General features: G+C 49.2%; 1 protein-coding gene across 1 annotated transcript in view; it reads left to right on the plus strand.

Moving 5' to 3' along the window:
* LOC105911853 (bromodomain adjacent to zinc finger domain protein 2B-like) overlaps positions 1-12,500 on the plus strand; it is a 44,121-nt gene that overhangs the window by 5,295 nt on the left and 26,326 nt on the right. The window contains 11 exon segments of the mRNA XM_031558961.2: positions 2,572-2,727; positions 4,024-4,229; positions 4,661-4,891; positions 5,112-5,639; positions 7,304-8,030; positions 8,334-8,612; positions 9,615-9,675; positions 10,076-10,184; positions 10,640-10,741; positions 11,621-11,849; positions 12,218-12,310. Of these exon segments, the coding sequence (XP_031414821.2) occupies positions 2,572-2,727; positions 4,024-4,229; positions 4,661-4,891; positions 5,112-5,639; positions 7,304-8,030; positions 8,334-8,612; positions 9,615-9,675; positions 10,076-10,184; positions 10,640-10,741; positions 11,621-11,849; positions 12,218-12,310 (2,721 nt within the window).

Consider the following 12,500-nt stretch of genomic DNA (forward strand, 5'->3'; position numbering starts at 1 on the left):
CTGTCTTGGAAGAGAAGTGTTTCTGCACCTGTGAGTTGGCGTCTGGAAGGCCAGCCGAGCTTGTGATGAGGCCACAGCCTGTCTCAGGATCACAGACACACAAGCCCTTTACAGGGAAACACCCAGCACTGAGGGCACCTACATCTGGAGAAATGGAGGGAGGGATGGAGAGAAGGGAGATAAAAAAAAAAACAGAACGGGTCAGAGAGATAGAGGAACAGGGAATAAGGGAGAGAAATGTGACTGTGAGAGAATGAAAGGTGAAGAGTGAGAGAGTGAGAGAGTGAAAGAGAGAGCAAGCGAGTCGTTGGAAAAAGAGAGGCGATAGAAGAACGGGGCGAGAGTTTCTTTTCAGAAGGCACAAACTCAGCCACCAGTTGAAGAAGGGAGCTATCCCATGTCAGCCCAAAAGCTCTTTATTCCTTTTTTATTTAGTCTTTTTGTGTCGGAGCTTGTGTATTTCAAGTATTTCAAACAAAGGCTCATATGCTCAGGCAGACACGCACACATTGCACGCCTCCACACACAGAGAGAGAGAGAGAGACAGAGAGAGAGAGAGAGAGAGAGAGAGAGAGAGTTGTTTAAGTGATATAAGTGTTTTTTTTCCTCTGATTTCTCTGCCTATTTGAAGTGGCAGCAGGCAGACTTGAGGGAAAGACACAGCTGCGTGGAGAACAGGAGAAACACAGGATAATTATGTCGCTGTGTGATACAGTGAATTCTCTTTCCTCTGGTGGGTGTGTTTGAGTTTGTGGATGTGTGTGTGTCTGTGTGTGGCTGAGTTTTTATGTTTGTCTGTGTGTGTGTGTGTGTCTGTGTGTATGCATGTTTGTGTGTGTGTGTGTGTGTGTGTGTTTGTCACTGCCAGGAAGAGCTCGTTGAGACGCTCCCCCAGTGTAAAAGTCACAAACGAGAGGCAGCTTCATCAAAATGTGTTTCCTGTTGGAATTAAATTAGCCTCATGTGGCTGACAATGTGATTCTGTGTACGTCTGTGTGTGTGTGTGTGTGTGTGTGTGTGTGTGTGTGTGTGTGTGTGTGTGTGTGTGTGTGTGTGTGTGTGTGTGTGTGTGTGTGTGTGTGTGTGTGTTCATCTATCACAGGCCATCTCAGGAGGCCTCTCAAACATCCGATTTCCCAGTGTGGGAGCCAGATTTGACTATTTATAGGGCTGGGCTGTGAGTTGCCAACAAAATATCTCACACAAACTGAATTCCGCTCCAGATAATTTAGTGTAGTTGGAGTTATTATGATCTTTGTCAGAGACATGCTTGAGGCAGACAGTAGCAAACACAGAGGAAATGCTCTGTCAGATATTCCAGCCAGTCAGTAATCATGTAGACATTTCCTTTGATCTAGAGAGTGTTTATGGATAAACGCAGGTAGCGGTTACATGTCTTGTGTACCGATAGTGTGTACATACATACGTGACCCGACCCACATGCTTTGCTTTGAAGATTTGATCTGAGTTTGGAATGAAGGCCTTTGCCTTTCTGTAGCTGGGCCCAAGACTACAGGAGCAGATCTTATACGTACACCACGCTAGGCATGGATCAGTCCCTCCAGTTTTCCGCAATTCAGCGAATCGCGAATTCAACCGCATTTTCTTTTCACGACACTGCATATTTTCTTATTTACCGCATAAATTACGCATAAAATTGCGGAAAATAAGCCTTTGGTGTTAAATTGCAACTTATTTCTGCTTCTTCTGGTCTCCTGAAGGTGTGGTATGAGATTATACACAGCCACTTATCTCAACCACTGCCACTGCTTAATGTTCCACTCGTTTGGTGTCAGTTATGTGATGGATCGATGAAATTAGTTTGGTATTAGACATTCACTTGACGTTCATGACATGGCTGGATCTAAAACTGTTATCTCATTAAAAGTTGTGTAAAAACGACTTAAACATTACATCATTCTGCCTTGTATTCAGTATTCAGATTAGCATGATTATAAGCCTTGTTAAATAATTTGTATAATGTTTTGTGTTCGGTTTTCTTTATAGTACAAGATTACTCATGATTACTGTTCTGATTATAAACAAGATATTGTGTTGTGTTGTGTTGTGTCTAGAGTTAAAAGGTTCAAACCAAGGCATTAACTTAATGTCAATAACAATCTGGTGTGGATGAACCATATGACCATATAAGTGTGGTTGTGAAAGTTCTCCAAAATTTGTAATGTAGACATAAGAACACACACATTTTTTTTTTTTTTTTTTTAATACTAATAGAAAAAATATTCATATACATTCATTCATATAGATAATCCGTCTTATATCGGATTCATTGGTTATGTAATATATTTGGAGTTTAAGTGGGGTCTGTCATCTTGATCCCCAAAAAATCCCTAAAAAGTTGCAAAATCCTGAGAGATGTGTGTGTAGGTGAGAGTTGTATGTGGGGGGGTGTATTACAAATGGGTTTATCAAAAAGTTTAACAATGGAGAGTCAGATGTGGTTTGTGTACACATAGTCACATATACTACAAACACTGAAGCTGTTTTGCCATTTGACTAGTTTTTCCTGTAAATGAGATGCTAACGCTCACTCCCCCCTCCCTCCCCCAGAGTGGTGGAGAGCCACGGAGGCCCATGGCCACACAGCGGCAGCCTTCTTCCCCCCCTTCCTGAGCCTGCCGCCCCTCTTCGCCCCTCCTCTGCAGAACCACGAGGCCAGTCCCTACCAGTCCCGCACGCCAAGCAAGAGCCGCCGATCCACCAAGGGTGAGCCCCTCCTCTGCCCTCTGCCCTCTGCACCCCAGCTGTCCTGTCCTGCTGCATCTCTGTGTCTCTCTCACCACTGGAGCCCCATTCTGAGCTCTCTCTCGTCTTCTTTCTTTGTCTACTTCATCTCTCTCTTTCACAGTGTGTGGGTGTGTGTGTGTGTGTGTGTGTGTGTGTGTGTGTGTGTTTGTCTGCATGTGTGTGCCATTTATGAGTGGGTGCTTAAATGTGTGTGGGTCCATGTGTGATTTCCTGTTACAGACCACTGCAAGGGGAACATATGTAAAACCAACACAGAAGACATAGAGAACCTCTCTCTCTCTCTCTCTCTCTCTCTCTCTCTCTCCCCCTCTCTCTCTCTCTCTCTCTCTTTCTCTCTCTCCTCTCTCTCTCACCCACTCAGTAAGCTCATTAATGTTGTCATACTCATCGACAGTGTTGGTAAACAGACGCTGAGCACTGCAGAAACCATGTGTGTGTATGTGTATGTGTGTATGTGTACGTGTGTGTGTATATTAATGTGGGGACCATGCCACTGTTCTACACTGCGGATGCTAATGACACAGCATCTGTTTCTGGCTGCGTCATGCATAATATTCAACAGGCCCATGAATAATTCACCAGCTTTAAAAACTTAGGTCTGTTACAGACGAACAATCCGCTCACATTAAACACAGTCCAAGACATCTAATGTGTGTGTGTGTGTGTATGAGTCCTCTGCCTGGCAGTAATGCTGAGATTACTGTCTGTTTCTACTGCTTTAAACACAGAGGGGGAATGTAAAGGGGTGTCACTGCTTTCTTGTGGGCACTACAGCTTTAACACTGAAATAAATCAGCTTTTGGGACATGCTGGCTGATTTTGGCACCTTTCAAAGCACCACTGTTTTTTTTTTTCCATCTTGAGCCGACGTGTAAATGTCAAATTTAGCCTCCCAGAACATCCCCGCATGTAATCCCTGTTTAGCTGCCATTTAGCACAACTCTGTAATGGCATCACTGCATGTAATCTCATCATGGACTATTACAATACAGCACTCTTTGTTCACTCGTTCTTGTCTGAGCAGATCTTGCAGATTTCTGAGTGCGTCCTTAACTGAGCTCAGGTGTGATGAGAGTTGCAAACTTGTTCATTGAGTACTTGAAGAAAAAAATACAGGCCTGAATTAGCAAGAACCACGTTAATGAACACTAACTTGCTGCTTCGGCTGCAGCGCCTCTGAAGGTGTATGTGAAAGCGGCAAATAAGATGTTCTAAAGTGTTGTAACTGACGACCGGTCTGCTTCCTGCCTGCAGGTGTGAATGGTGCGCTGAACGGCACCGTGGTCTCCTCCTCCGCCCTTAGCAAAGGCAGCATCAGCAGCACCCTGGCCTCAGCGCACGGCACCCCGGACCAGGCCAAGGCCCCCGGCTCAAAGCCTCGTGCCCACAAGAGCAGCCCCCTCGACAGCAGCACAGCGGAGCTGCTGGACAAGAGCAGCAGGCAGAAGCCTAAAGAGAAGGTGAGGCGGACCAGCCAGAGCCCTTGGTGCTCGTAAATACATACAGGACTACAGTGGACTTGGGGATGTCAAATTGGCATGGAAACTGGGTGGGCATGTTACATATAATGTTGCTATCGTGATCATGACAAGGCTATTTAACTCAGCTGACCAAAGTGCAACATTGCCAAGTTGCAGGAAAATAATTGGAACTGGGATATACATGGAGGACCTACATTGCAAAGTATTATTATATTCAGACTTTACTAATCTATATAATAATGCACAAGGATCTAATGGTACACTGTAATATGTGTTTGACTTCGCTTATAACTTTATAATTGTCTTAAGGAATCAAGTTGCACCAAAAATGATGTGATTAAGCATAGTGTACATGACATGCTCTATTGTACACCGTATGATATTAAACTACCCTGTATTGTAATTTGAAGCGTCAGAGTCAGAGTTCTACTCTGGTCTTGCAGAAGCTACGTAAGAAGGCGGGCACAGGCTCGGCTGTGAGTGACAGCGAATCAGGCTCCTCGGACAGCGACCTCGACGGCGTGAGCAGCAGCGACCTGGACGACCTGGACGAGGACGACGACGAAGAGGACGATGACGACCAGAGCAAAGAGAGCGACGAGTCGGACTCGGAGAAGGAGCGACAGAAGAAGAAAGCAAAGGTTAAACTCAGACATTTGCCTGCCTCGTGTGTGTGTGTGTGTGTGTGTATATATACTAGATAGATATATATAGATATTTATAACCAGTCATTTTAATGGTCTTCGAAGGGTCACATTAGATTGGGATTTCAGAGATCTATCTGTGAATATGTCCAGATGTTCAGATGTTTCTGCCTGTCTGATGACTGACTGGCCCCCTCTACTCTTCTTCTGTCTGCAGCTACTAACCCCTACCTCTGGGCTCAAGAGAGACAAACCCAAGCCTTCCAGACCCCTCGACCCGCTGCTTCCCTCCATGCAGCCGCCCCCCTCCCCACCCCCGGCCCACACCAGCGTGATCCAGGCCATCGGGCTAGCGGCTAGCACCAAACCTCTGGCCCTGATCGCCCATCCGAGGGGCCGCGAGGGCTCCTCCTCGCCCCAGCACCTGGCCTCCATCTCCTCAAAGGCCTCGCCCCCCTCCCTGTCGCCGCCGGCGTCCTCCTCGGCCAGGCCCCGCCCCTCGTCCCCGCAGCAACTCCCCCTCTCGCTGTGCTCCTCCCCCAAGCCGCTGTCGGTGCCCTCACCGCCCCGGCCCCTGCCCCTCTCCTCCTCCCCGAAGCCCCCCTCCCTCTCGCCCTCGCCACGGCCCCCCAGGTCCAAGGCCCCCTCTCCACTCAAGACCCCCAACCCGTTGCTGGAGGCCTCCGCCAGCAGGAAGCTTCTGCAGGCGTCGCTGGCCCACCTCACGCAGTTCCGCCTCCAGCAGGTAGGTGCAACGGCAGCCATACTGACTTGACTTAGTGAATGTTACGAGTGCGCTCTGTGTGTGTGCGCGTGTGTGTGTGTCTTTGTGATTATTTGTGTATGTGTGGGGAGTTGTGGGTTTGTGTGAGTGTGTTTATGTGTCTAGGCTTCATGATATGTGCGTGTGTGTCTGTGTAAGAAGAGGGATTGAGAGTGTGTTTATTAGTAAGGCATTGGGATTTAGTTTGAGTGTGTGTGTGTGTGTGTGTGTGTGTGTGTGTGTGTGACTACAACATCTCCAGCCCCGTAGTTTTGGCAGTCAGTCATTCAGACGCAGAGAGAATGTTACGAGTGCGGTTTTGGGGGAGAAGGCGAAATAAAGCGTATAAAGGTTTTAAATGTAACGGCACATTTAGTTTGAGAGCAGTAAAAAAAACGAGCTTCTCGCCACTGTTTCCACTCTAACAGCCACCGGTCTTTCCACTTTTAGCCTGCTTTCAGTCTATTCAGATTTACCATCTGTCTCCTTTTTATTGACTCTGCAAAGGTCAGAAAACAAGAGAGAGAGGGACAGAGAGGGAGAGGGAGAGAGAGAGAGAGAGAGAGAGAGAGAGAGAGAGACCCTTTCTTATCTTAGGTTGATAGAGCTCCCTGCTGTGTAGCATGCACTGCTAAATGAAAGCGACAATGCCATCAGCTTTATTGGAATTACTTGTGCAAAGCCGACAAGCAATTAACTCGCAACTTCTTAGCAAGACACTTTCTTTGTTTTTCTTTTCATTTTTTTTCTTCTTTTTTTTTTCAAGTCTGCACTTTCTCAAGCTCTCTTTTCGTCAGCTCCCCTCTTCTTTGGCTGTGAAATTACTGCCAGGATTTAACGAATTAAAAAAAACAAGCTTCGTTTGAGGTTGGATTGTTTTAATAGAATTAGAAAATAGTTAAATTATGTATGTATTGGACAGGCTTCGGTGGCCTTTCTGTGACTGTTTAGTGTCAGAGTTTAAGAGTGTGTTTAGTGTGTGTGGAGTGTAAGAGTGAATATACCTTATTCAAATGTGTTGAATTGACCTAGAACAAGGTCTCTCTGTGTTTGTGTGTCTTCATTGTGTCTCGTGTCTGTCTCACGCGTGTGTGTGCGTTAGTGTGTGTGTGTGTGTGTGTGTGTGTGTGTGTGTGTGCATAAACACAGACGCCCGTCTGAATGATAAGCCTATGAGTAAAAAAAATCCCACATGTTGCCTGGCCATAATTCACCAGTGCGTGTGAAACACAGCCCTCTGTCAGAGCATTAGGACTTTTTAGTCCTCCCTCCCTCTGTCCCTTCCTCCCTCTCTCCGTTCCTCCATCTCTCCGTTCCTCTCCCCTTTTTTCTCTTTCAGGGCACACAATCAATCCTCTTTTCAGTGCCTTTGACTCAATACAATGCCCTAAATGATTTCTTCTGCCGGGCAGCCATTGTTTCCCAGACTGGGTGATTAAGACACAATGTGTAAGGCTGTGTGTGTGTGTGTGTGTGTGTGTGTGTGTGTGTGTGTGTGTGTGTGTGTGTGTGAGGGCATTGTGTTTATAGCACTTCCACCACCAGCAATGATGCAGGGCGACAGCCGGTGCAATTACGTGATTTTCTGTCTGTTCCCCCCCCATCCCACCCCACCCCCCGCCTCTGTCTCTCTTTCTCTGTCCTAGTCTTTTCTTTCTCAGGAGCAGGCCTTCCCTCTCCCCCTCAAGAGGCAGTCTGGCTCCTCCAAGACCAGCAGGAGGTCGGGTGTCCACTCCTCCTCGCCGTCACCCGCCTCTTCTTCCTCCTCGTCCTCCTCCTCGCTGCCCCCTCCCAAACTCACCCCCGAAGCCCTCAGCTCTCGAACCAAGGTCCCTTCGGAGGTCTCAGGGCTCCTTTTGCCCCCCGGCCTGCTGGGTCTGCACACCCCCAACGGGGTAATCCAGCAGCCCCCCGCCCAGGACGCCCCGCTGGCCCTCACCACCAAACCCCGCGCCCCCAGCGCACAGCCCAGCAAGGGGGCCCCCTACACCCCCACTTCCATCGCCGACACTTCCCTGCCGGTCAACCTCAGCACGGGGAGCAGTCGCACCCAGCCCCCAGCCGCCCTCTCTGCGGTGGGGGCCCTCCAGAGTGCCACCCCTCTGGCGGCCCCCGCCCCGACCGAGGGTGGCCGAGCCCGGGGCTCGCGCAAGAGCAAGTCCCCCAAAGCCCTGGCGGCATGGAAGGGCAACGCGCAGAACCACCTGGCGCAGTCGCTGGTGGACTTGTTCCAGCACGGGGCGCTGCCCGAGGGCGAGCCCGCTGCCAGCAGCAAGGACTCGGACGACTCAGGGGATGATGACGACGATGAAGACGACGACTTGGGGGACGAAGAGGACGAGGATGAGGAGGACTCAGATGACAGCCTTTCAGGTGAGATGTTCACCCCTGCCCTCCAGTTGCACTCTTGTTGGTGCTTCAGTAAAGATTTTTCATTCACGACGTATGCTTCTATAGGTCCCCACAGGAGGGACATGTTTAGATTTGTGACTGTCCTAGAAGCAGGCTGGAGGATGTAGGTGTCTGAGAATAAGCCACGTCCAGTCATATTCAGACCTATGAAAGTCTGTTTGACGAACTGCCGTATCATATGTATTCCTCTTTTCTCCTCTCTTTCATCCTGTCTTCTCCATTTGCATCCCTTCTTCCTTTCTCCGTCTCCTCCGGCGCTCGCAGAGTCCGACAGTAACTCTGACGGCGATCTGAACAGCTCGGAGAAGAAGAAGAAGAAGAAGAGCAGCGGTGACGCAGCCACGTCCGGAGAGAAGCTCATCACCAAAGACCACGCCCAACTTTCCGCCTCGGCCAATCACAGCCTCTCCGACTGCTCGCCACTCAACCTGCAGGTCATCAAGCCCACCGGCATGGTCACGCCCACCATTGTGACCAGCGCAGGCGCTCTGACCTATCACAGCTCTCCATCCTCTTCCTACTCTTTGGGGAGCACGCCCCCAGGTATGGAAGGGTTGGCAAAGGGATCTGGGGGTTGGAGGGTCGCCTGTAGGAAGGGGTGATAGTAATAAAATACTCACACTAACAACAACGTGTGAGAGTGCAAGGACAAATGTGACTGCAGACGCACGTGTGTGTGCGTGTGTGTGTGTGTGTGTGTTTGTGTGTGTGTGTGTGTGTGTGTGTGTGTGTGTGTGTGTGTGTGTGTGTGTGTGTCATAGTCATAGGGGATAGGTCTCCTGCTGGCTGGATGCTGCAGTGTCATCTCCTGTGGATTGTGGTCCGCACCTGATGAGAGCTGGAGGGGAGGGTTGATTGGGTTGGCCTTGAGGGGAGGTTGTTCCTCTACCTGTCTCTCTCTTCTCCTCTCCTCTCCCCTTGCTGTCTCTCTCTCTCTCTTGCCCTCACTCTCTATCTCTCACTCTCTCTTTCTCTATCTCTCTCACTCTCTCTCTCTGTCTTTTTCTCTCTCTGCTTTGTTCTCTATGTATCATCAAATTCAATTACCTCTTCTCTTCTGTGTACCCTGGTAACCTTTCAAAGTTCCTTTTTCTTCCCCGCGTTTTGTCGGCTTTCTTTCATCCTCCTCTCTCTGTCTGTGGCCTTCCTCCACCTCTCCATTATTCTCTCCTAGATCTCTCTGTCTCTCTTTCGCCATCTTTCCAGCGCAGTCATCATACTGTAGAAATGAATGAAAATAGGTGTGTGACTGGTGGAGCATCAATGGCCTGCTTGGTCAGACTTTTAACATCATTAGAGGGCATTCATGGCATATCATATGTTAGGAGATTGAGAGGTGTTTTGTAAGGAGTCAGAAGTTTGTGTGTGTGTGTGTGTGTGTGTGTGTGTGTGTGTGTGTGTGAATGTCTGGTAAGTCCGCAGTCTGTGTGCTTACGAGTCTTTGTGTGTGTGTTTTTGTGTGTGTGTGTGTGTGTGTGTGTGTGTGTGTGTTTGTGTGTGTGTGTGTTTTTGTGTATGTGAGTAACCAGTTTGTGTTCCCTGTAGGCTCAGCAAAGAGGAAGAGGGTGATTAGTGAGGAGGAGCTGCGAATTCCTCTGGAAATGGGGTATGTTTTCACACACACACACACACACACACACATACACACACACTCTCACTATTTCTCTCTCCTCAGGCCACGGGCCTGCAGCCTCTGTTCTCTAACTGCTGTTTAATGATCAGTCTACATTTGATTGGCACTCTCAAGGCCATTCATTTTCGCCTCAAGGTTTGAAGAATCTTTCAGCGCTATTTTCTGCCACTCTGCGAGTGAGAAGCCTTGCTTGTTACTAAACAGCCTGACATTCTCTCCATAGCAGTGTTATTAACCTCAGAACTGCCAGTGCCACACAACGTAGCCAAGCTGGAGGCCAGTGCTGACAATTCCTGAAATGAAAGAAAATCAACCGTCTCTCTGACTAACCAGTTTCGCCCTGCCTCTTTTCGCTCCCCCCTTTAAACCTCAGCTGGCAGCGAGAGACGCGGATCAAGATGGCCGGAGGTCGTCTCCAGGGCGACGTGGCATACTACTCCCCCTGTGGGAAGCGTCTGCGACAGTACCCTGACGTGGTGAAGGTAACACCCCCCCCCCCCCCCCCTTTTTTTTTTTTGCCCATCCCTGTATCGCTAATGGCTTGCACAGGCTCCCCCACACCCCCAAGCCCCCACTCTCACCTGAGACCTCCTCCTCCTCCCTCACTCACATCCACCACCTCACCCCCACCCTGTCACCCCCTTCTCAGTGCACTCCCCCAAACTCACCTCCCCATTGCAAATACCTGTAAAATTGGCTAGACTAATTGGTACAAATGGGGTAGAGACAGAGCCTTGTAGCATATGTTGGCAAATAGGCCACCTTACTGTTAGTAGTGTACTTGGTATTTAGTATGCAGTATGCAGTATGCAGTATGCGTAGTGACCAGTGTTGTCAGCTTTTGCCCACCGCTTGAAGGTTGCTTTCACTTGTCCTACTTTGGAAGCCGCTCTCTGATCGCCTGTTCTCACCAACACCATTATTCTCTCTTCTGTAGTATCTATCCAGAAATGGAATAGCTGACATCACACGAGATAATTTTAGCTTCAGTGCAAAAGTAATGGTTGGTGACTTCTATGAAGCCAGAGATGGACCCCAGGTGACTGTTTTTCATCTCCTATTTTTTTTCCACTCCTCCTGCTCTCTATCAGTCTATCCATCTCTCTCTCTCTCTCTTTTTTCTTCCTGTGCTCTCTATCTCTCTCTCTGTCTCTCTCTCTCCCTCTATCTCTCTCTGTCTCTCTCTCTCTCTCTCTCTCTCTCTCTCTCTCTCTCATCTCTCTCTCTCTCTCTTGCTCTCTCTCTCTCTCCCTCATCTAGAGTCAGTTGGGCATATTATGGGTATTGATTGTGACACAGTTAGCCTCAGGTCCCCTGTTTCAGTCTAATGAATGATGTACATGTAATAATCAGTAACCGTTACCTCCACAGGTTGTTTGCCAACGCCTTACCTGTTTGTGGATTTGCTGCCGTTTCTTGTGGCAGATTAGAGCAGGCAGACGCAGGCTCAGAGATTAGCATCAGCACAACACAGAGCTCTGTTCATTCGGCCGCCGTGTGGCTGCTTGCCTTCTTTTCTCAGTCTCTCTCTCTCTCTCTCTCTCTCTCTCTCTCTGTGATAACTGCTGAAGGACAAGGTCAGAGAGGAATGGAGAGAAGAGAGAGAAGGTTTTGAGGGAGGGGGGAATGGCAGTCTCTCCGATCTGAGCAGCAGTAGTGAGCAGCCAGACCTAGTGTGTTGGAGAGGAAGGAGGAGGATTGCTTTGTCACAGTCTGTAAGATATGCAGACAGGCAGGAATGTAGACAGAAACATGGACAGACAGAATAGGGCTCCAGGGAGACAGACGTACAGGGAGACAGACAGACATACAGGCAAATCTACAAGCAGAGATAATAGACACCAAGATAGATAGGAGGACTGTTTTCCATGCGTCCAATACTCAATGCCGTTCCTGTCCTCCTCTACCTTAACCCCAGGGTCTACAGTGGTGCCTGCTGAAGGATGAGGAGGTCATCCCCCGCCTGCTGGCCATGGAGGGTCGGCGCGGGCGCCCCCCCAGCACGGAGCGGCAGCAGCGGGGCGCAGAGGACGGCTCGGGCTCCAGCGGGAGCTCGCGCCGCCGTAAAGGACGCCCGCCCAACGTGGGCGAGGCCGAGTTCCCCAGCCCCTCCGAGGCCAAGCTGCTGCGCAAGCTGGAGGCGCAGGGTGAGAAAGAGCGAGTAGCACCACTGTCGCCGCCCTGCTGGTTCCACCGACACACTGCACCACCACCAACGAGACAGCCCTGTAGTGGTCACAGACCTGTCACAGTGAACACACTTAAACTGAAATACTGTATAATATATATAATATTAACATAGTAATTATGAATTTTGATAGGATTGTATGAGGAATAATGCTACAGACAGCCGTGTCAATATGTAGAGCTTAAGTGTTACGTGTTTACTCACTTAATGTGAGCGTTAGGTTGGTGGTGTGTAAGCTTTCTGGCTTGTGAACAGGTGTTTGGTAGGTGTGTGTGTGCTCAGGTAGGTCTTAAAGTGTGTGTAAGAGCCTTACCCTCCATCTTGCAGAAATCGCCCGTCAGGCAGCTCAGATGAAGATGATGAGGAAGCTGGAGAAGCAGGCCCTCGCTCGAGCCGCCAAGGAAGCCAGGAAACAACAGGGTACATACTCATACACACACACACACACACACACACACACACACAGGCACAAGCATACATTATCACATACACACGCAGGCTTACACATGCATTTAAAAACACATCCATGCTCGGTCATGTATGCTTGCACACACAGACAGGCACACACATATAAATGCACTCACGTACTCACAAGCATTCACACGTGAAC

The sequence above is a fragment of the Clupea harengus genome, chromosome 21 (genome assembly GCF_900700415.2).
Source record: "Clupea harengus chromosome 21, Ch_v2.0.2, whole genome shotgun sequence".
NCBI lineage: Eukaryota > Metazoa > Chordata > Actinopteri > Clupeiformes > Clupeidae > Clupea > Clupea harengus.